At 42.8% G+C, this 24,861-nt stretch overlaps 1 protein-coding gene across 1 annotated transcript in view; it reads left to right on the top strand.

The window, feature by feature from the left end:
* The first annotated feature begins 346 nt into the window (after positions 1–346).
* The window catches only part of iglon5 (IgLON family member 5), an 81,098-nt gene continuing 56,583 nt past the window's right edge, over positions 347–24,861 (top strand). The window contains exon 1 of the mRNA XM_026370187.1: positions 347–824. Coding sequence (XP_026225972.1) covers positions 764–824 — 61 coding nt within the window. The 5' untranslated portion in view covers positions 347–763. The remainder of the gene's footprint in view (positions 825–24,861) is intronic.

The following is a 24,861-nucleotide window of genomic DNA, read 5'->3' on the forward strand; positions in this document are numbered from 1 at the left end:
CTATAAATCACATTGCATTATCACCGCGCGGTGCATCGCGTCGCGCTCTGCCCGCCCATCGCGCACCTCCGATTGGACGGTGATGCTCCTAGTTCGGCCTCTCCGAGCGGGACATCGGCGTAATCATAAATCCCGCCTCCTTCCTTGGGGCCGGTGATTGGGAGAGAGGGGCTCTCCTTGAAATGTCAATCATGCTTTTTCTCGTGCGCCTCGCATTCAGTGCTGCTGCCTGCGACGCGCGGAGTGCGGAGCGACGGGACGCGCTGCATACCAACAGAGACACACGGGAGCAGCCAAATTAAGGCACAAGTGGCGACTTGCGACTGGTCAGGACGCACAGACCTTATCCCGTTCTCTGGCAGAAAACATTTAATTCAAGTCATTGGACAGTTTCAATTTATCATTCGGTCCCATGCATTTTTAAAAACGTTTCCTCTTTTCTTCAAGGCACTGAAAAACAAAAAAACAAGTGTCTGGGATATTTGTTTTTTCTGGTTTGATATTTTTTTTCCTGGTTGTGCGATTCAGTAGAAGAAGACAAACAATCCTGTTCGCCTCTCTCTCCGACGGGTCATTAAAAGGAAAAGTCAAGTGGATAAGACTGATGATTTCGTCCAGTCACATGTAAAAGCGTTGGACTATTGCTGTTGACATTCATCCACTGGGCCGTTTTTGTACACAGAATCCCCGCAAGGGTACCGTACGGGAGGAATACCAAGGCATTTGGCTGCAAAACAAGCAGAAAATCAATCAGAACTCCATCATGGGCTGCCCCCTCTTGCGGAACGCGTTTGCTGGTTTGATCCTGGTTCTGCTGTCGAAAGGTAAGTTCTTACGAGCTACTTTAGTGATGTGCTGACAGTTCTGCTGCGCCGCTACGCACGTATCTTCGCCTTTCATTTTCTGAAAACGGCTGTGGAGGTGAATACAAATGAAGAGGTGGTGGTGGTGGTGGTGGTGGGGGGGTGTCGGGATCTACCTGCCTGTGAATCACGCGTGTCTGCCGTGCCACTGCGCTCAAGCTTTGCATCCGCTCACACATAGATGGAAATGTAGAGAGGGATGCTGCGCGTATGCGTGTGTCTGCACGCCACGGTGCGTGCGTGAGCGCGTGCGTGTGAGCGCAGCGCCAGGTTCATCTCCAAGCCAACCTCGTGGTTCAGTGTAAGCAACGGGTGTTGCATGTTAAGATGTTTTCTATGGAAACAAATAGACTCCCATCTCCCAGTCTTCTGTGAACATTCCTTTACGTGACATGAATGGCCTGGTACCCACGCACACGACGCACCACTAGTGCAAAGAGGAGGGGGATGGGGATAGTGGTGGGGGGGTGGGTGCTGTTGTGGTTAATGTAAGTACGGGTAGAAGCAATGCAGAGCGACTCAGGAGAGAACAGCAGTGTTTTGTTCTCCCGCTTCAAAACCAAGGTCGAGAGAGACAGAGAAAGATAAATGGTGAAGGATGGATGTCCTGGGGAGGGGGAGAGGAGGGACGTGGGCATAACCAAAAGGGAAAAACAGACTTTATCTGTTTGAAAATATCTCCAGTTAAAACCTCATACAGAGCTGAGATCATTTACACAACCAGAAGACTTGAACTGCTTCATTGAGAGTACACACACACACACACACACACACACACACTCACACACGATGTTGTCATGTTGTTGTTGTCCACCGGGACACTGACCATGGATTATTTAAAATCCTTTTGCATTTTTCATCGCATCATCCTTTAATATTAACACCATGCTATGGGATATCCCACCATATATTAGTTTGGCACTGCATTCCCACCATGTACTACAACTAATTTCCCCTAGTCCATCTTACATGAACACACACACATACACACACTCACACCTGGCTAAATTAGTCCTGCCTTCCTCCTGTGGGAAATCAGTATATAAATAAATTACTCTGGCCCTTAATAACAATAATTGATGTGTCAGTGCAATAAGATGTGAGGTTAACAACCTGCAGATGCAGACGGGCTATAGCCTCCTGCTCCTCGGCTCCTCGTGGGCAGGAGAGCCCAGCTGGTCATGGTTGGCTTGCCACAGCAAGCCCCTTCTCCACACCAGGCACAAAGCAGACGGACAGCCCCGCAGGACGCACACGGCACACAAACCAACCCTACAACCACGTTGAGTCTCATTTCAGCTTCCAGCCCTCTGCATTTATAACCTGTGGGTTTTGTGATGCGAAGGTGAGACGAATCGTGTGAGCCACAGTCGAGGAATGACTGGATGATTGGATATTGACGTGAGCAGTGCATACGGCAGCACATGTGAATCAGGTTCATCTTGGAGAGGGATCCCCCCTGGTGCTCTGAGTCGCTGTAGGTCCACCACACGTCCCTCTTTATGGTGGAAAGCATGCATTATAAAGGGAGAACATGACTGTTAAAAGGGCACCGTCCACGGCTTCATAAATCATGCAGCAGTGTGTCTGTGCCCACGAGAGTCAAGCCAGTGTGGTGTGTGGTTGTTTAAAGGCTTCACCACTGTTTATTTTTGCTTTTAGAGAAATTCTTCCAAACTGCTTTCAAAGTCATTTATTGATCTGAAGATGCTGTATGTGCTCTTCTCAACAGTGCTTATTATTCCTTTAGGCACTTCACATGACCCATAACCAATATATATATATATAAATAGTAAGACACTGACATGTTGCATTTCATACTCTCTGAAACAGACAGGGAGTGTGTTTGAGACATGTACAATGACCCGAGGGTTGAAAAAGGTTTTTTTTATGTGCTGCAAAATATCACTAGGCTGTTCAAAGGTTTCCTACGGCCTCAGAGTGTGAATGCCCAAGCCACACTGTGGGTGTGATGGCGAGCTCCTGGCATGTCTTGTTTATTAATTCTCCATTTAGAATCTCTGAGAACCACAAGTGTAGAAATATGGATGGCCAAGCTCCTTTTCATACACAAAGTAAAATATACATATTTCTGTCACAAAAGCTTTCCGCAACTAATGAAAATCATTTTCATCTATGACACCAGAGAGTGTGAAGCTTTGCCGTTTTTTGTTTTTTTGACAATGGAACATTCTGTGAGCGTATCCACACACACACACACACACACACACCTCCACACGAAATTAAACAGTTTAGCCTTCGCTCAAAGGCTTCTGTTATGACAGAAACCTGCAAGATCTGATAATGAGAACAATGCTGTCATCGATTCAGTGGAAAGCGAAGATGACAAGAGAAATTGCTTCTGCTTACGATGTTACTTAGGTCACCGCAGAGGACGTTTAAGGTTATATATCAGAGGATATTACTTTAATGCTATATTTAGATGTTTAAGAAACAGATTTCTGCCTTACGAATACCCATGAGTGCAATTGAACAGGAAATCTGTATAGATACACCAATCAGCCACATCAGCATGGCAAAATTATGATTGACAGGTGTCAGAACAGTGTGGGGCAGTGCTGCAGCAGACCAGTCAGAGCGCCCACGCTGACTCCGGCCCACCACAACATTAAAAACACTAGGTGGATTTAATGTTGTCGCTAATCAGTGCATGTTGCTAATGTTCAAACAGTCCGGCAGATGGATCTTCACACAAACATACACTGCTGTGATGGACGATCTGGAAGAGGAAGTGTACAGGGCAGGAACACAGGTGAAAACAGGCAGGGTCGCTTTGTAGCTCGCCATCCTTCTTGTTTCAGCAACATATGGGGGCCAAGTGGGGTCAATGCGCATTGCACATGTTAGCACGTAGCCGTCCTCCTTTTTCCCTGCCCCCTCACGCACGCACACACACACACACACACACACACGCCCGACTGGATCACCACTCTTGGCTTGGAGATGAAGAGAAGGGAGATGCCAGCATCAACAGATGCCTTGCGCTCCTGTTCTGGAGAGGCCTCTGCTTTTCCTCTCTCCCTTTGAAAGCCATGGTTTCTGTGTGCTGTTGTTCTCCATGTTTGGCTTAGAAATGCTTTGCCATTTTGGCAGGTTTTATTTATCTGCAAGTGTTGGAGTGAGAGGCCCTGGATTTGGTCTCAAGAGCCTCTGGGACGAGGGTTGGAGGTTTAACCAGCCTGGAGTGGGTCTGTGGTCTGAATGTTTTTCTCTTGGATTTCACTTTTTCTGTTTGTCTTGCTGATTGGTGCTGGTGGGCTATGGTGCAGTGGATCCAAGGTTTTCCTTTGAATCTATTCATCACAAACAGTGGAGCCAAGGTACTCCTTTAAGAAAAAGCTGCATTTTGAATGGAAGAGTCCGGCGCTGCAGTGAGTTTGGTTTTATATATAAACTTAAATTTAATTAAATTTAGGAATTAATGTCACAATTAAAGTGCACCAATTAAAGAAGGAATGAGGAGAAATGTTTGATGTTGAAACATCTGACTTATTTTAATATTCTGATTATTTTAGAATGACTTCAGTACTTCAGGTTTGTGAACCTCCAGTGTAGCAACCACTGGAATTAGAAGTAGTTAGGACCATAAAATACAACTAGTTCAGTTCAGTCTCTAAACAACAACAACAACTAATAAAACACCACACACTAAGAACTGGTAATTGCAAATTAAGTAATCTAATTGCAAATAGTAAATGTTTGAATCTTTTCCTCATTGTGGGGAGTCTAAACCTCTGACTTACAGAGTCGTAGCAGTGGTAGGGATCAGTAGCAATACTGAATGACTAGAACAGACAAATGTTAGTGAGCTGACTTCGATTCATTCACTATGTGGGTTTCGCAGGATTTCCAAACAGAGGCTGGACAGCGATTTATAGCCCCTGAGCCGGTGACCTCAGGACCTATTGGGCTGAACTGTTAGCAACTCTATAGCCAAAACGGTGACTGAGAGGTCACAGGCTCAAATCCTTTGAGAGTGGTTAGCCACAGTGTTGCTGCAGATGGTAGGCGGGTGCCACACCACCTTGCTGCTCTTGAGATTTCTCCTGTCGGTTTTGATAAACACTTCACTGGGCTTCACATATTGGTTCACGGGGTTGGCAATTACACATAGTGTCAGTGTCATAAATAATGATTACAGCAAGGCTTGTTTGCAATTATAATTACAGTTATAATATATGGAGTTCAGTGTAATGGAAAGGAGCTGGGACCACTTTCAACTCGGGACAGGCAGTTATACTGTGTTTAATTACTGTAGTAAGTCGCTTCGTTACAACTTCCCCTCATCCTCCTATGTCTCAGTCCCAGCTCAGAGATCTTCGTCAGTTTGGGTGTGAATATGAACATGAGCTTTGGGTTCTCAGTGTAACAAACGAAGGAGCGTTATGTTTTATTTAGTGCAAGGGAAGGATCATTCAAGAGAGGGCAGAAGAGTGGCTGCAGAAGCAGGAATACAGTAAATGGTTGCTCCTGCATTCACACCGACTGTCGCCTACACACACTAACACACACACACACACACACACACAGAAAAATAAATGTATGCGTCTATATACTGTGGAGTACCTGTACTTGGGCCACTGGGAAGATGAATTTCAACAATTCCTCCACTGAAGGTGTGAGCGGTAAATCAATGTAAAGTCAATGGAGCCCAGCCATGAGGGAGATGAGGGGACATCTTTATACACACACACACACACACACACACACACACACACACACACAGAGCAGGGTGGATATTAATAACTCTCATTGATCTCTTTTCAATAGTGTTCATATATAGAAAATTGAATAAAACTCAGCACAGTGTAAATTTCTTCCCTTTGGTTTTTGAAGCTTCAGTCCACACTGCAGATTGAGCTATCTGTAGGGAAAAAACACAGAGGGAGAAAAAGAGATGTTTTCTTGTTTGGTGATGTGCAGATGTTACACATTTAAGAGGAATGAATACTGTTAGAGGGGGAGAGAGAGAATGCCGTGTGATTTTCTTTCCTCTATTCCTCTTGCTTCTAGTCTTTTTTGTACCAGGGAGTTAGCATCATTGGAAACACAATTCAGATTAGTGCAGGCTGCTTGTCCTAGGGGAGCCGGGAGGGACGAGGGTCCTGCTTCTCTCCCTGTCCTCATTACCAAAAGACAAGGAGCTCGCCGGCAAATCAATGGAAAAGGCTTAGGCACTAATGCAGGCCATGCCTGGTGATGGGACTTAGCTTTGTGTGTGTGTGTATTTGCGATGTGTGCATGTGTTGTGTGTGTGGTTCTTGCCTCGTGTATGTGTGTGTAAGTTTAATCATTTGTGCAACAACAGAAGGCTGGAGAAAAACCTTAGTTTCAAGCAACGGCTGAATTGCTTGCTGTTGGAGTAGCCTCAAAACTCCTGGTTAACTGCACTGTTATTTAACACGGGGGACATATGACGGTACGGAAGCCCTTTAATTACGCAGTGATAACGTCAGATTCATCAGCAAATCCATTTAGTCCAATATCAACGCTGTTACCATTGCAATTATTATTACTCAGGGCATTGTTGCCATGACTACTACTACTTCAATAGCCTGCAGTTGTGTACAACTTCCTTCAAACTGACAAAAAAGAGCATCACCTTTGTGTTTTTATGTCAGCAACCCCCTGCGGCGGATGCTGGCGTCAAAATTTGCCTAAAAAAATCCACCTGTCTCACGACTCAATCTGTGCGGCATCTGTTCTTGCTGCGGCTGATGCTGTTGTTCTCACATTTGCCTCCATCCCACCCTCATGCCTCTTATTTTGTTTACACAGGTAAAACTACTGGGTGCAACAAATGCTAAATAATGGTTTCATGTTGTGGATTTTCAGCCCCTCTGCCGCCTTCTGACATCTCGTGGTGCTGGAGGTGTTTCTGGGTCTGTATGGAGGCATAGGGAGGGCAAAAGGGAAGAGAGGGAAATAAATAAATCTGAGGAAAACAGATCAATAAATATTTCAGCAGCTGCTCCCTTCACAGACTTCTCCTGAAGCCATAAGAGGTGGAGAGAGAGATTGAGAGAGGGAGGGATGGATAAAGTGCAAGAAAGAGAGAAAGAGAACAGGGGTAATTGTGTTCCAGACTCTCATTCACAGTGAGCGAGAGAGATGAAGGCTTGAAGAGAGAGATGGAGAATGGGGATAATTGTGTCCCAGACTTTAATAGACAGAGAGAGGAGGCATGAGTGAGGGGTGGAGAAGTGACACAGGGTGTGCTAACGAGCACCACATACCAACATCGTCTCCTATGGGGACAAAACAAGGCAGGCCCAGAAGCTGGGTCCCTGGACGTTGGCACTACATAATAAGGACTATACGAATCTCTCTCTTCTTCTTCCCCTTGTCTGTAATTCCAATTCCTGTCAGGAGTTAGCGACAGACCGTGTGGGTGTGTAGTTTGTGCTCAAGCAGTTCTAAATGATAATGAGCCGATCAGCAGCCGAGAAGACTACCAGCTTGGTGTGAATCAGGCGTGGCGAGTGTCAGTGTCACTACGTTTAGATCATCAGCTGATATATTCTCACATAGCCATGAAATTTGCAAACACAAGATGCACGCTGCATTCAGCACGTGTAGAGTGATATGTATGGTTAATGCGGACAGCGAGAAGCAGCAGAGGGAAACAGACAGAGGGAGCTTATGAGGGTGGACAGGCCGGAGAGATGGAGGAGTTATGAAAAAATGATTGAAGGAGCGCTGTTGGGTGGGAGTGAGGGAAGAGAGACAGATGGTGTGAGGGAGGAAGGGGAGGAGGGCTTCAAAGACCCGCAACAGGCAGTGATCGAGATGGATTGGTTTTGCAGGCAGATGATTAGGTTGAATAAAAAACATGGCATGTTTATGCTGCCAATGGAAACTGTTAGGGTGATATTACTGTGAGTGGGAGTAGTAAAATTGTTTGAGGGTCACTTATTGCGTGATATTGTGGCATTAAGGAGCTGGTGCTAATGTGATATGCCACCGGTTAGGGAGTCATTCCAGCGAGGCAGCGCACCTCTAATAAGAGTGCAGTGCGCCCACATCATAATAAGTGGTTTGGAGCTTGTCAAGAAGCCACAGGTTACACAAGTTATATTTAGGTACTTTTTAAATAGACATACGCAGCAATTAAATGCCAACGTTACTTGTTTAGGTGTTGCTATTTGGAAGGTCGGAAAATTTTGAAAACAAACCATGCTGATGCCTGTTGGTACAAAGTGCTCGGTGTAGTCGTCGCGCTCCGCTGTGAGGTTATTCTGTGATTCAGAGACATTGCTCAATTCTCCTGTCATATGAAGCCAGCACGTGACTCCAGCTCCAGCTGTGAAGGTGCTTGCGGGATTTTCTTGTAATAAAATGTCCATATTAGCTCGACATCTTGGCAGTAGAGACTCGGTTAGGTAGAGTTTCAGTATTTGGCTGTCACTGCCAAATAAATGGACTTAAACGGAAGATTTTGATTCTTGTCCTCCGAGTATCGGATGTCAAAATCGACACGCACGTTATAAAGCAAAAAGATAACAGAAATATGTTTAGAACAACATATCATATTTGTGATATTGTGGAGCCTTTGTGGTAATTGGATGTTAGGTGAGATTTCATCAAACATTTGTGCTGGAATAGACTATTAGTTGGGCTTGGGAGAAGACACTGCTCAGTTATTGTGTAATGGTATTTCGCTAATTAGATGTAGGGCTGGATAACGCTAAAAGCCTGTGCTGCTCTTCCCGGTTTTATAATGCAGTGAGTGAAATTCCATTAGTGCTTGGACCTGCACGGGGGCGGTTGTGAGCACAAGATCCAACTTAGACATAATTTAAGACATTTCTGGGATATAAGATGCTCTTAAATTGTACCTCAATCACATTTAGTTTCTTTATTCATTAGGGGTAGTGAGTGAATAATTGTATCTAATTTGTTGTATAATATCATTCCTGGAGTGCCAGTGTGATTTCCAAATTCCAATCAAAAATGTTTTTTCTCTTTAGACATTTCAAGTCTCTGGTACACTTTAAAGACATTATTTTTCCTCTTGTGTTACAGCACTACTTTGTATCAAGGAATTTGGCCAAACTGTACTCATTAAAATGCATAATATCATTCCAGAAATGCAAGTCAAATATCCAATTAAAATATCTCGTGATGCTGTCCTTGTTAGTTCATAATTTCTCCTGACTCGAGCAGTTGTTGCAAATATTAGAATGCATGTAAATGTGTGAATACCACTACTGCCACAACCCGATATTCACTTTCATTCAAAGTGGGTAGATTTTGATAAAGTTTGATACAGTGCTAATTAAATATAACGCTAACAGTGCAACCTTTCCATCCATCCAACTGTACCTCAAGCAGTAGACAAGGCACACTGTGGATGGGTCGTCCTCCTTTAGGAAATGATTGTATGAAATCATTTTGTCACAGCAGCCAAACATCACACTCTTTCCCTGTCAAGGGGGTGCCGGCTGTATCGATGTGACCTTTATCTGGCCAGTGCACCTCCAATTCCATTAAGAAATAATGAAGGTGTCAGAAAAGGGCAATTAGCTGCTTAATGTTGGGCAACAGTACTCTAATACAACACATTTTTGCTGACAAGTCAATATCTATACCTGACAGCAACTGCTGTACTTTGAAACCCAATAAGAAGTATTGGAGTTGTTGACATTAAAGAAATGAATTTCTTGATTTAGGCTCCACTGAGGCCGTTTCATAAAAAAAACTATCTGCTGATGAAAGGACAACATTGCAAAGTAAAATATGATAAGGTTTAAGATTAAAAAAAGAAAAATCTGAAAACATTCTGCCTATATCAGAGCAAAGGCCACTGTACTGCAGATTTAAATTTGATATCTGAACCATAGAAGATAAACAGCTCAATTCAGTGCTTGTTATTAAGCTTCATGTTGGCATTTTTACTGCAAATATCTACTTTATCAAACCTTCAGTTATATTTGTTTGTTATTTTGGTTTGACAGCTGTAATCAGAATTGATCTGTGTACGTCGGGGAGGCAGCTAAATCAGACATGACAAATGTGGGGCAGACAGTGCAGGTGTTTTCTCAATCAGACTGACGTGATTGATCCTTTTGTGAATCCATCATGATCAAGCTGTATTGACACTGGGCTTCTATTAAGACTTTTTAAATAGGAGAGCGTAAGGAAAGATAGCAGCAGAGCAACTACAGTGTGAAAAGTTTCAGCAACACCTGATATTTCAATGCAGATAATAAGGGCATATAAATCCAACAGTGCTGGAAGAAATTCAGGTGACTAGTTTGGTGTGGTGAATTAATGTAAAGAGTTATGATGACGGGAGAAGACTTGCCTTAAGGTTAAATTGTTGCTGACAGTTAAAGCAGATATATAATTAACTTTATGTAGTGTATGTGTAGCCCAGGAAATTTAGTTGACACACACGACCCAAAGGTTTAATAATACATAACAAAAAAAGAACAGAATATAGCTCCTGTGGAGGACTTATACTTCTGTACATGTATTTAGTACTTTTTAATGCATTCTTTAACAAGACACGTGTTTATTAACTGATTATTTTACACAGTGCAACTCCAGTTTTCCCATGCAACTCTCTGGTTTCTCCAAACCAAAACATGAAGAAATATGTAATAATACATGTAACAGATTGCATGTTATTAAATCATGGTTTGTATGCTGCACAAGACCCAAATTGTTTGATTTCACATAGTGAATAATAAAGCTCTCCAGTGGGTGTCTGTCATTTAATGCCTCGTCTCTGTTCCCTGTATTACAGAGAGGGTTTTTTATTCTCAAGTATATAGATGTCCGTTGTCAGCATTTCGACAGTGCATTTTGATGTTGTACTTTTTTTTTTTTTTTTTTTTCTTAAAGCAAGGACTTCTAAATGAGTTGAGATTTTCTTTTATACAAGTGTGCCGTGCAGGCTGAAAGCAAAGATGGCACAACACAACTTGTCAAGTCATATAGAGTGAGTGGCTTTGAAATCCTGTGTGTTTGAAAGTGTAACAATTCAATTCAAAGGACAGCAATTACACAGTCAAACATGGAAGCGGATACAATTGCATTACAGAAGCGCCACGTTTATTATAATGTAAAATCCAGCCAGTTTGTGTTCTATAGGTTCTGCTTTAGTGCTCAGCCCCAGGGACCCCCTGGCCTTCTGACTGTGCCCACTCACCCATTGCTACTTTCCTGCTTTCAACTCACACTTAAAGACACAAGCACACGATCTAAGACCATCTGTTTGCTTTTTCTGGAGCAACTTGGTGCCTACAGGGATATGGACACATGTAATAAAAAGTTCCATCAGCGTTGCCAACTGTCTGTCATCCCTGATTACCTGGGAAACACCACATCTCCACAACTTGTAATAAAAGGCGTGTCTTCACACTCACTCATTGCAGCAAGTTAATTGGGAATGTGCACAGATATTAACAACATTAGTCATGTCGTGCTCATTAAAAGACAACACCATTCAGTAGCCTATCTGTGTTGGTAAATATCAACATGACACCCATGACAGGTTCACAAAGGGCAGCATATTTCCAGAATCCGTCTGTAATGTGCCTTAATACTGCATTTTTAAATACACCAATCAGATTGTATTACACTTCTGTGCACAGCCTCAGACAAGACTTACATTAGTAAAATAAAAGCATCTCAAATTTTAATCATTTTGTAAAATATAACAATGTGATGTCATGATCCAATTTTCATTCTATGTTAATTTTATACTCACACACACACACACAAACACCACAGAGGGGGACTAGACCTGATGTTGTAGACCACTGACTTTAGGGTGACTTTGAATGGATCCATCACGCATAAAGGCTGGGGAATTGATGGTTCCTGGTTGTAAGTCAGGGGGAGCCAGCATTGGTAATGGTTTCTGCATGTAAGAAAGTGGAAGGTGAGAAAGATGCTGCATTACAGGAGGTAATTGGCTGGGCTGGAAAGGGTAAAGCCACTCCTGGGATGGACTGTGCCTTGCAAAATAGGATGGATGAGCCAAATAAAGTTGGTGGAGACAGAAGCGCACCATATGGAGGGCTGTGTCTAGCTGTGGTTGGTGGTTTTTATTTTATCAGCTCTGCCAGGTTGTTTGCCACATTCATTTCATGGCTGTGTTACTCCACCTGCATCTTCTGTTGAAGCTGTTGATTTTAAGTAGCCCCATAATCTGGGAACACTCGCTTTCAAACTGCAGAAACAAAAATCAATAAAGGAGTGCCCGTGTGGCATTTTTTATAGTTCAAAGTGATTAATAATATGTAGAAATTCTCCCATATAAGCTTCATGGTTTTGACCATGAACACACACTGGTCTTTTGATTTGACATATTCCCTTTCAAGATATTCTGGGTTGAATAATTGAATACAGATATGCTATGCTGTAACTACAAAATCCTGATTTGAGCATCAGAGTCACAACATATTTCAGGATGACAGATCAACTTAGCAGTTCTGTACTGAATTGAGTACATCGAGTTCCTTGGCATGTTAGTGTCATTGACCTTTTTTTTTCTTTTGCAATTACATGTCATAATGTCAGTTACCTATGACTCATTGCTTGATTGAGGGGGCTCGTCAAAATGAAAACAAAATGTTTTAGCACTAAATATAGCAAATAACAACCCACGATGTCTAAAATAAGACAGATAATATGAAGTTGTTTTATATGAGTGGCATACAAATCAGACTCACATCTGTTGTGTCAAATGCAGAGAACTGGGTCTGTGCAAATTCAGAAAGGTGAGTTGTTTGAAAATTGCTGGCAACAGACCAAACTGAAGGGTGGTGAAGTCTAGTGGTTTGAGAGAGCGATAAAGTGAGAAGTCTGACCTCGTGGCCAATCAGTGAGAATCAGTTTAGAGCGAAGGGAAGGCTCTCAGCTGCAAGGTTTTTCTCTCATATTGAAAATAAAAAGGTAAACAAGAAATAAGCCCAGCCTCAAGCATCCAAACAAATAAGCCAGGCCGTTAAAATTTGACACAAACCTTAAATCTGGACCCCAGATCAGGTGTTTCTCCTTCGGGGGTTTCTATAAATATGAGAATCTGCAACAAGTGTGTTTGGGACTGAATCCCCACATGGCTTCTTTTTGTGTCTGCAGCAGGATGACCTACAGGTCCAAAAGATTGTTCATGATCCAGGTGCTCAACCCTAGTCCCGTCTCATGGTCCATCAAAACCCACTGGGGAAACCATTATCCCTCTCTTTTTCCCCTTATTCCTCCCTCCATATCAAGCAGACAGACACTGCTAAAAGATTCATGCATGTGGACTTTGGGTCATTAAAAAATGATCCACAGCAAAGCTGTTTTTTCACCCTCATAATGAAATCCAATATTCATGAAATGGATTTTTCTCTCTGCTCTCCCACTCACTCCAGCCACAGATGTCTGTTTGCTGGTGTATTTAGTCTGTTTGCACAGCCTTGTTAGGGTTAATGGTTTCCTAAAGGCGCATTTTCAGGCCACCCAGTTAATTACACAGGGTTGACGGATGACCTTGCCATACATTACCTGTGTAAAGCAACACAGAGTTAGGGCATATCAGGGCCTTTCTTAGATTGGGGTCAAAATAAGGACCGGTTAATCAAACCTTTGTTTACTTAAGTATGGTACTACCATACAGAGCGTACAGTTGTATAGAAGTAATAGATGGGTATATGTGTACTTAAAACCCAAAATATGCTTATTCTGACAGTAAAATAATATTTTATTACTGAAGAATTCTCATCCATCATCATCACTTTGTTTCTGATCCTGCTTGTGCATAAAATTTACATTTTGTTATGCATGCAATTTTCTTTTAAACTGTGGCTGGAATAGTTATCAATCATGTGGCTGTGGTTGCTAAAAGTCGATAATAATAATAAATCTATATAACTCTGACTTTTCTTTTTTCTTTATATGTGTTCCTAACTAAAACACGTTAGGCCTAAATCTAAATACAACACACTTAATTGTTTACTGTCCTGGCTCTCCCTCACATTTGCTAATATAGCTTCAAAATTGGGATTTATACTTCAGAATTTAATTTCTTGTATGTATAAGGATCAGATAAGACAGACACTCACTCACTACACTTGCAATTCTAGACAACACAATGTAATAACCCTCCTGTAATACCCAGGGATCCAAGCAATGAATCTTCCTCTAACCATCCCCCTGTGCACCGTGGCATCAGAGCTGTTCTGAAACAGACCACTAGAGGGCTTAAATATTCAGCATAAGCTCTTTTTTCCCCCCACACCTGTTCTGGCTTTTATGGATGCTAGTTACGTCAGCTTAGGGTTAGCCAGTGGACCGCTCATCTGTATGGGTGACAAGAGATGGGGTGGGCCCTTCACTGAGTGAGGGCAAAGAGGGTGGAAAAGCTGTAAAGCTCAAAGTGCTATTTTGCTTCTGTAGGTATAAAAATGGCCGTGTCATGGGTTTGCAGTCATACTAGATTTAAAACAAAAGCAAGTGACTGACACCAGTGTTGATACCCTAGGGCAGTTAAATATTCATGAAGTCACGTGGGGTACTGTGCCCTAAAATGCAGAACAGCCTTCCTGCTATAGTGAATTATTGCACAATATGTGAAATCTGAAATCTTGTGATTAAAATTGTGCCAACAAAATACCACTATCATCACTGGCATCAGTAGCAATTTTAATCAAGTCATCTTTTTTGTCATATCATCAAGACATTATACTATGTTTGATCCTCACCACCTTCATTATGATAACCACCAACACTGTCATCATCAACACTGATAATCAACCGAATCTTTCCTCCCCATCTTCTCACTGTTATCTCCATCTTTATCACTGCTGCTAATTCCCAGTATCACACTCGGCTCTCTGTGGCACAATTGTGTTTTGTTGTCGCAGCGAGTCAGTGTTTTTAACCACAATTACATACTCCACTGAAGCAAAGGAGGTAATCCTTTCCCTCACTGTCTTTGATTATATTTCATTGCGCTCATTCTTCTATCCATAGCCCACCTCCTCCTCCTCATCCCTCCCCATGCACTCCTCTGGAATCTGCAGCACCTCCAGATGTGGACATCTGTCTTGGCTGCCTTTTTTTATTCTGTTGCTTAATCAAAAAAAACACTTTTTCTATGTGAATGTCTTCCTTATTTATCTCTCTCAGTTTGAAGTCACCTTCTGTGCCTTTGGATGTTCTTTTCAACCCATCTGCTCTCCATTTCTTTTTTATTCTTTCATTCTCCTCCTGTCTTCATTCTTACATGCTGGACCTCTTTTACTCTTCTACTCCTGCAGTGTCATAAACTTTGAGATTGCTCTATAGTATAGGTCATAAAGCCATCGATGGAAGTGGTTGGGATGCAGGTGGTGTGCAACTTATTTCAGATGTGTTTGTGTTTGCATGTTTTTGTGCACACATACATGCACATTTGAGCATTTGTTATTCAGGCCTTTTCTCAGTGTGAGTTTAAGTGAACCAAAAATTCCTGAGAGGAGGGCAGATATCAGGAGAACGGTGGTTGTGCATGAGCACTGGAGTGCATCAGTACGTGTATGTGTGTGACAACAGAAAGACAGGTCACGTCTGTGATGCCTGAGGCTTTGAGCACAGAAGGAAGCTGGGTGAAAAGGTCAACACAGACCGAGTGCTCCTCCTCCTGTAAAGCATGAGTCAACACAGGAAGTGGAAGCCAGTGATGGGTCCAGTGCAATGTGGACCACCTACACACCCAAAGGGACCTCCACCCACGCAGACAAAACAACCCGTTATCCCCGTCATCGTTATCTGTGTTACTGTCATCCACACCTCCGTTCCTGTCACCGCGAAGGAGAATAAAGTCATCACACCCACACATTGCACGGTAAGGGGAGCGCTCGCTCCATTAACAAGTGTTTTCTAATTGGCTCTGAGCACTGACAGACAGCCACGTGTCGAACAAGAACCAGAGCTTTCTATAAATACAGTCTAACAGGCTTGCTTCTCCCTCAACGTGAAGTACGCTAAGAGGAACGCACACATGCACGCTGGATTGTGCATGCACACCTGCCTTCACAGAGACACATATTCACACACTTGAAGCATGAGTTAGACAAACAAGTGAATAAATCAGAGTCTGAATAAATCGGGAGATCTAGATCTGTATTTTTTTCTCCCCCTTTTCTTTTGCCTCATCCGTTTCTGCCTTCTGCTTGATCTTTCAGCCTCAACAGGAAAAGAGAAATTGAATTAAAAAGTGCTTTTGATATCTCTTCCTTGCTGCAGATAAATAAAATGATCAGACTGTCAACAGGATGACTTCCGCCCCTGTGTCACCACCCTCCTCCTCCCCCCAGCACACCCTCATCCTTCCATCTCTTCGCCTCTACCTCCTATCCCACCCCTCTCCTCTGATTGGAATCTGGAAACCCATTTGCTGTCTTGCTCTCAGACCCAACTCAGGCCGTGTCAGGTAGTCTGTGCACGTCCCCCCCTCAGTGCTCTTTCCCCCTCGTTCCCCTCCCTTTCTCCTCCCTTCCCTTTTCTCTCTCTTTTGCTCTCTCCTTTCGTCTTTATCCCCCTGCCGTCTGCTGCAGGCTCTGTGGAGAATTTGCCCAAATTACCTGTCATACTGGCAGCTACGTGTAAATAAGCCCAGAAAGTGTGTCGCTTTCTCAGTATCCCCCCCCCCCCTTCTCACTCCCTCCTCCCCCCCGCACCTCAATGCTATCTCGTCTCACTTCACTCTTTTGCTCTTCTTTTGAATCCATCACATCTTTACCTCATTTTTCCCCTTCTTGCCCTCAACCTCACTCTCCCCTTGTTGTTTTTACCTACTTCTGTCCTTTCTCAGTTCACCAACAAAACAATGGGGAGGCTCGAGAAGTCTTAATGGTCCTTTCTAGTGGGGAAAATGAGTTTTGTTACCGACTCTGTAGGAGATATAGTATGCAGGGAAGCAGACCATTGACTAAGTGTCATTTAGCCTGGGGGCTTAGTGAATTAGAAATTGCAGCCTTTCATCCTCTGTCCTGCTAGCTCCAAATGGCTTCAGATGGAGGGAAGGATGGTGTTGCATGTGCTTATCAATTAGCAAAGCACAGGTGCATTTCTGTTAAGGTGTACAAACATTTTTAATTTACATGTACATCACACATCATATGGTATATTTATCCCATTAGCCGTTATTATAAATTCTTCAGATGTGCACCACAGTTCAATTGTTGTTTCCATACATTTGTAAGGCAAGGTGTGTAGAGAGGGACGTGTGACTGAGGTCAGGGTGAAGCTCTCAGTTACATTTTTTTCTTGGAAAGCTGTAATTATGTCTCACCTGAGGGTTACAGTGGCAAAGATTGTGATTGAAGGGAGGCAAAACCTCGAAAGTGAAATGTAATAAGGAGGCAGACATGGAGATGGAAGCTTTTACACCTTGTCCGGGTGACAGAGCCAGGATCTTACCAGCTGTCTTGTAATATTCTATTCAAATTATAAGCCAATAGAAATAGGTCATTCTGATAAATGAATAGGATTCTGGGATATATCCGCTTTTTTAAGCAACCTGTCCAAAGCAAACAATTCCAACAGTCGTAGAAATTCAAGGACAGCATGTTTTAAAAAACTTGGCAACTTGCTTCGTCAGAATTTGATGGAAGCCCGAATACATCGATCTGATGTATTCAGGGTGATTCATTACAGTCCAACATTGCTGGAAATCACCAGGGTTTGCCTACACAAATCTGGGAAACCAAATCCTTCTCTGAAATTCAGCACATTTTTTTTTTAGCTCTTATCAAAAAGTCCACCATGAATGTTCATTCAGTGTGGGATTTCACGCTGCGCCTCTCTTTGTGATCAGATAATTTATACATTTGTTCATCTTTTACACCTTTTGTGGGGGCTAGGAGTGTGAGGCGCCAGCAAAGGTTTGCAGAGATGATAGCACCTGTTAGCTAAAGAGGGCTCAATCATGAGCAGTCACGCATCACCACACTGTGATCCCAGCATGTGGGAAAAGGGTCAAGATATGCACACTGGGCCCATGCTGCACTTGGGGAACAATGTAGCTCACCTAATTGGAGGTGGCCTGCAGCTCTGGTGTAATATGTATAAGGAGGACAAGGAGAGGTTAAAACATGGTCAGGTAGAAGATCAACCTCTCGGAGCATCCGTGTTCTTTCTCAGAGGGTATGCAACATGGAGCTTCTGGGCAAACACACAGATGCAAAAGCACACACGTACTTATCCTTCACAAACTTATGCTAATCCATGTGCAGTAATATGATATATGCATAACAGTTCCCTGAGGCGTGGCATATCTACGAGGAAAGAAAACTAAGAAATTCCTTCTTGTAGTGAATCTTATTAGCATACCTGTTGGAACGCCACACCTCAGGGCCTTTTTCCCTGTGTGCAGTTTTCTCTAATATGGAAGTGGGTGAGCATGTGTGGAGGTACATTCGAAAGAAAAACAACAGGTGCTCTCCCCCTATCGGACCATCTCTTACTTATGCGGATTTGTCTCTGAACTTGAAAGACAACCGTCGGTCTTATAAAGCAATGTAGGACGAGGGGGGAGGTCATGAATTACAACCCGCTGCACCTCTAGACTCATACGAAACCGATTACATACAGGATGATAGTGTGTTTATAGCAGTGATTTTAGAGTTTTCTTTTGGGACTCTCTCTCAGTTCATTAATCATTAGTCCAGTGCCGGTCAGACAGCCAGGGAGGCTGGGCAGAGAAGCAACAGAGAGGACGTTGGAAACTGTGACAGCAAACTGAGAGAGACGCCTTTGATCAGGGCAGCTCTGTGACTCCACACTGCCCTATTTACTCTGGTCTCCCTGACACACAGCTGCTCTATTGTCACAAAGCATGGAGAGGCTTCAGGACCCTCTTCCTCACCTCCTCTGTGGCCCACTGTTAGTTTGACAAGCTGAAGCCAGGCTTGATTTCTCCCACGGCCAGTGTGCCAATATGTGTGTGTGTGCGTAAAATAAAACCTCAAACAAATATTCCCAATTAAAATGCATTCATGGCAATGTGGGAGCCGGGGAGAAAAATCATCCTACCAATAGACTCCATTACGGTGCACGAAGAACCTGCTTTTCCTAATGAGCTCAGGATAAAATTCCCCACCATGTCATGTTGGCTTTTCATGGCTTGATTTCACATCCATTTATCCGCCCCCTCAGCAAATGGGCTTGAGAATTTATGCTTTTCTACAACAGTGGTGCTATCAAAGCGGAAAGCTGCCTTTGGATGGGAGAAGAGATAATAAAAGGGGTATACGACTGGATCAATACCACAGCACTCGCTTGTGTTCAGCCAACAGCATAAAGGTGTTACAGAGATTGAAGTGCTTGAGCCAGATGGCAAGAAAACGTGGTCTTGTAAAAAGTTTTGTAGGTTTAATTTTGTTTCTCTTTCCTGAAAGAGTAATCTTGGTCCACACAGGATATCTGTGGCTTCTTTGAAATGGCAGTGCATTATGTTTACGCTCTGCTGCTGTTTGGTTGAATGTCTTCCTTTTCCTGTGATTTTTAGTTTGTTTGTTTGTTTGTTTGTTTTCTTTTCACTCGTGTACGCATGGACACAGACACTGAGGCAGAGCTGGATCACATACAGCTTTGGCTCTCCAAAGATGATTGAATTCCTAAGCTCGTTTCCCTTCAGAAAACAGAATGAGAGAAAGCAAAAATTATGCATCTCCCAGGCGCTCCAGGACTATCTTCTGCCTTTTCATTCTCTTCCCAATTTAACTGTGTAACAAAATCCCAAGCTCAGATTGAATGATATGACCTTCTTATTCACTCTGCTGTTCTACTTAAGATAAGCAGGAGCATTTTTTCCAGTTGAGAGACTAACAAAACTTTCATTTGATTTCCTCTGTAAATCTAATTTGAACCTTTTAAAAGAGACGAGCTGTGAGAGGGCAGGGTTTTGAGCTATTGATTTCTGCATATTTTCTCGAAGGGAATGCTTTGCATCTGTGCAATTGAGGACATAATGGTATCCCCATGATGCATTTTGATTGGATTACAGCGGTATCCAGGAAGATTCTTGCTCAATATGTTGGCAGTGCAGTGAGAACAGAGTAAGTGGACATGCTCAGATTGGGATTGATTTAGCAGCCTGCATCACTGGAGTGCTTGTTGCACATCAGTGTTTCCCATAATATCAAATTATCCTGAAAACCCAAGCAAAATTAACCCTAATATCAATCTTAAGCGCTAGCCCGAGTGTTTTTCTTCAGCACTGTCCAACAAATGCATCATCCATGGTCACTTGTGGTAGAATTCTCAGGGGAATTTGCAGTTGGCAACACTATGTAATGATAGAGGATTTCCTACAGAAAGTACATCTGCAAAGACCATTAGTCACCCTTCTGTTTTTTTCCATACAAATGACATGAAAGGGCACTAGTATTTGATACGATTCCCCAGGTGGGTTAGGCTGCAGCGCAGTGGGACACTGAAACCTGCCTACCGTAGCCTTCCCTTGGTGCTTAGAAGTGTTGTGGATGTGCCACAGAGAGTGGCTGGTGCCCCGTCAACTCCACTATATTTTATAGAAACATAACTGAGTGGTGGAAAGAGGAAAAAATAGAGAGCTCAAAGGAGTGAGAAAGAAAGACAGATGGGGGAATAATAGGGGCATTTATGGTAATGGACACAAGAAGTCATGGTTGTGTCAAGGGAAAACACTGCTGATGAGGGAAACACTGTTAGTTTTATTGTTAGTCTTGGTGGACAGAAGTGCAAATGAGAGTTGGGGGGAAATAAAGGATTTGTAAGGGAGATAATGAGGTGGTCAAGGTTGAAAAGACAGTGGCTCATCGCACAGGAAGAATGAGAAAGAATCAGAAGAGCGCAGCTAAAGAAAGGTGAGAGATACGGAGACAAACTTGACTCATGTATTATTGCTGACCATATTGATTGAACAGGAAAGGCAGAAAAACTGAACCACTGACTGTCCTGAAATCTAGTACTGATAAATTGTTATTTGGATGAATGCAGCAAACATCCTACAGTCTAGTGAGTAGATGGCAACTCTGTAAACATCATTTCATAACTTTACGTAGGGGAGTTGTAGTTATCCCTCTAGGTTAGAGTTGAATGATCTACTAACACAATGATTGTCATCAACACTCCCAGGAAGGGCAAACTGCATGTTTACCATTGCTGATTGTTTTTTAACTTCCTAATAACAGGCACACAGATTGGTTGCTGTTGTCTGTACCACTTGCCCCCCCGGCAGGCCACAAGCTCTCACAGAGTCAATTATAACCTGAGCGAAGACAAAGACATGTGAACACAGGGACTTGCATGTCTGGCTCCCTCACCCCCCGAAGAAAAAACATTCTCTGTGACCTTGAGCAAGGTATGCTCAACTGGTGAGCATGTGACAAGTGCAGCAATTACATTGAACAGAGGGCCTTATCAACGTGGGAGTCATCTCATCAAGCTGACATGTATACAGTAGAATATGGCTGAAACATGAGAAAGAGAAAATGTTTTGGAACAAAAGCTTTTGGCTCAGCACGTCTGTCTGCAGACAAACTCTCGTCCTTGGCCCCAACCATAGTTGAGTGCGTCTTTGTGTCGATTCTCTGTGGTTGTGTGAGTGCCTGCAACATGCTCAGCAATGGGTTTCATTTGCGTGCACGCTTGTGTGAGTTTGCGTGTGAGTGATGTGTTGTTATAGAGTCATCCCTCAGGTGTCTGATATCTGATCGCCTGGATTGATCTGCCCAAGGAGAGCGTGACATTCAGCTCGTTCTATCATGCTGCAAGCTCACCCAATAAGGCTGTGGAGCAGTGGCAGAGCCCTTTGGTAGAGGAAGTTAATTAGGCCTACTTGAACTACACGACTGAAAAAAAAGTAGAAAAGGCAGGGTAGCTACAAACAGTCATGTTGATTTCCCAGCAGTGGATGATGACTGAGCTACTCACAACTGATGCAAGGGCGTGTGGGGTGGGGTTCCCTTATTTTGCTGTAAGGCGAGTCCCTGGGGATGACAGCTCCATCTTCAGATGAGTCGCAGAAGCTTTTAGTGGGGCTCCAGGCAGTACAGGTGGTGCCCCTGCATGCATTGATCTCTCAGTGCTTTTACTATAGTGAACATCATCTGTGACAATGGAATACACTCAGACATGGATATAAGACACGGTGCATTGTAAGCACATAGTGGAGGCTACACATTGAATATATGGCATCGCTGTCAATACATCAAATGAATACTGCATGAAATGCTGACTTCACTAATGGAGCGGAATGGTCAATGCAGTGCTGGACTCGCCTACATTATAAATGCAGTACTGCAGTTCCCAGATCTCTGCACAGCACAGGCTTCAGTGGCTTGAAGATATTTTTAAAAATGCCTCTGGTTTAGAGGAAAAATACATTCTAAGCTTAATCTTAATTAACACTACCTGGTGGCTCAGCTTCAACACTTTACCAGTCTGTGGCAATGTAGCCCCACATGCAGCAAGCTATTCTGACACCTGTTGATCATGGCCAGTATTACCAGGATTATATTGTTCCACCACAACATTAAAACCACCTTCTTTTAATGATGTAGTTGTCACTGAATTAGTGTTAGAATTAGGGTCACTCTTTCACATCCTTATCTTGCAGTCACTTATTTTATCTATCTTCTCTTTTTTTAAAATAGTTTCCATCCATTGAATCTGTTTTGTTTTACATGCTTCATTCTGCATTTCTTTTTTCTCCCGGTTTTGTTTTTCTCTTGCTTGCCTTGCAAAGCAGTTTTGATTCTGTGTAATGGCCTGATAGAATATAATGTTCCTTTATGTGAAGGCATTTAGGACACCAGATCATGTCCAGGCCATCGATTCAATGAATGGTCTTTTCTTATGAGGTCTGCAGGGCCACTTTCTCACAGCAGAGCACTGGGACACCATGACAGCTATCTCCCATTCAGTCAAACCGTTTTTTTTTTTTTTTTCCTTTTTCTATAAGGTCCTTCTGACAAAGCTCGCTTAGTAACTGCTAACAGGGGAAAAAGTTTTCCCAGGAAGATATCTGCTCACAAAACTTGACAGTAGAAAAGCGTCTGGTGGAAAGGTTTTTAAAAAGAGTTAAATTCTATTAAAGGGGAATTAATAGTAGGAGCTATCATGAGCTCCACAGTGTCACAGTGGATCCCCCTGGATCTAGATCAGGAGTCCTTCTTGTAGAAGATCCCACAAGACATCATTAACATTATCTTGCCTGACTGGCTGGAAGGAGAGATTCGCTCTCTAATTCCACTGCAACATCCTGAGTAGTCCCCTGTCACAAAACCACTTTTAAAACGTGTGACCAAAGAGCGGCCATTACCAACTAAAAACGGGAGCTCAAGGTCAGTAAAAGCAGACAAAGCATTTCATAGATAATTGATGAGAAATTATTCGGTTTTTGTTTCTGTGTGGATGCTCTGAGTTGTTGTGGTGCCAGTAATGATAGCATTTTTTCTAGCTGGCATTTCCTTGATGCAGCTCATCTCTACTGACATCATAGTGCACATTGTGGATTTGGTCTGGCCAGCCGCCATGGTCATCAGTGACAGTTATGCCTGTCTTTGATCATCAGCTGGGAGGGCAAAGCCTCACACTTCACAGCACCTGGTTGCCTCATGCCCCTGCATATCGTACGCCTACATGTCTTTCCCTGCAGTCTGCCAAACTGTCCTTCCAAACCACTTTAGCTACTGCTGCACCACTAGTGTAATCATACATACATGTGCTGCAAAACCTGATCAGATACAACACTACAGTCTACAAATTTCCCATGAAAATCTCCGTTTCCTCCTACAAACAGTGTTGAAAGTATGTAAACACTGTATTTGTTGTAATTCTAATTAGTGGTTGGAAGAATGAACCAAAGAAGCAGCAGGTTCAGAATGAGATGAATAATTTTAGGGTGAGGCAGATTGCTTGTGACACTATCGAACATGTGGCCTCAGAGGCTGCCCAGCTGATGTAATTGCATATGTTTTAGTCACTACTTGTTTAGTTCCCAGAGATCAAAAGCCGTAACCAGCATTTTCTTAATGTGTATATTTTCTGAGGTCAGTGTGTCCTTTTCTTTTTATCCAGGGCAACTGTTAAACCTTTAATAATTTGCTAATGTAGCATTTCGGTTCTGAGGTCAGCTGTAATAATGCATTTCTGTGAACATTTAGCCTTATCCAGGGTTTTCTCAGAAAGCACCATTAATGCTCCATTCCAATTTGTTATTGGTAAACACTGTGAAATTGCATGAGTCAACAGCTTCACTGTGGAACTGATTTGCATGAGTTTGGCTTTTTGAAACAACATCCTCCCTCTTAAACTATGTTTTAAGTCTGCACCATCTGGTCCTTAGTTCAGTTCTGTATCAAGCACTGAATAGTAATTCTCGCACCGAGAACGGAAGGTTTCAATCTTCTTCTCAATATAGGCGTCTGTAGCGTTGAGCATCAAAAAACAGTAAATTATATGATGTAGGACTGTATTTTCATCTGCTATACTGTGCTGAGTAAATTCTAATAACTATTTTGTGGATGGACTAACATCCGTCTTCCAAGTTCTCTGATTCATGTCTTTTATTTTTTGCTGTGAAGTGTGTTTATTTTTCTCATTCTGAAATGCCAAACTTTACAGGCCATAAAATTCTCTGCTACATAGCAGTGGCAGTGAATGTATCTAATGTGTATTTTTATCACGCCTTTGAAAATGGGTGGCTGCCAAGTGGAAGGATAATAAGATGTGGAACGTGCGGGTGAATTTTAAAACAATTCCAATTTTGCCCTCCGTTTCCATTATCATAATCTTCAAAGATGCTTGTCTTGTTCATTTTGCTCATGACCCTGGCAAGTAAGTCATTGAATTTCCTGGAATAACTGCAAATAAGAGAGCCATCATTAAGATCCCCAGCGTGTAGGAGTGATAGGACAGCAGAGACTTCAGATATGAAAGGACATCCAGTTGATGGCTTTGCAAATGATCTGAACTCCACTCATGACATGAATGCAAATCTGTCAAGTTT

Source organism: Anabas testudineus, chromosome 16, assembly GCF_900324465.2.
Source record: "Anabas testudineus chromosome 16, fAnaTes1.2, whole genome shotgun sequence".
Classification (NCBI taxonomy): domain Eukaryota; kingdom Metazoa; phylum Chordata; class Actinopteri; order Anabantiformes; family Anabantidae; genus Anabas; species Anabas testudineus.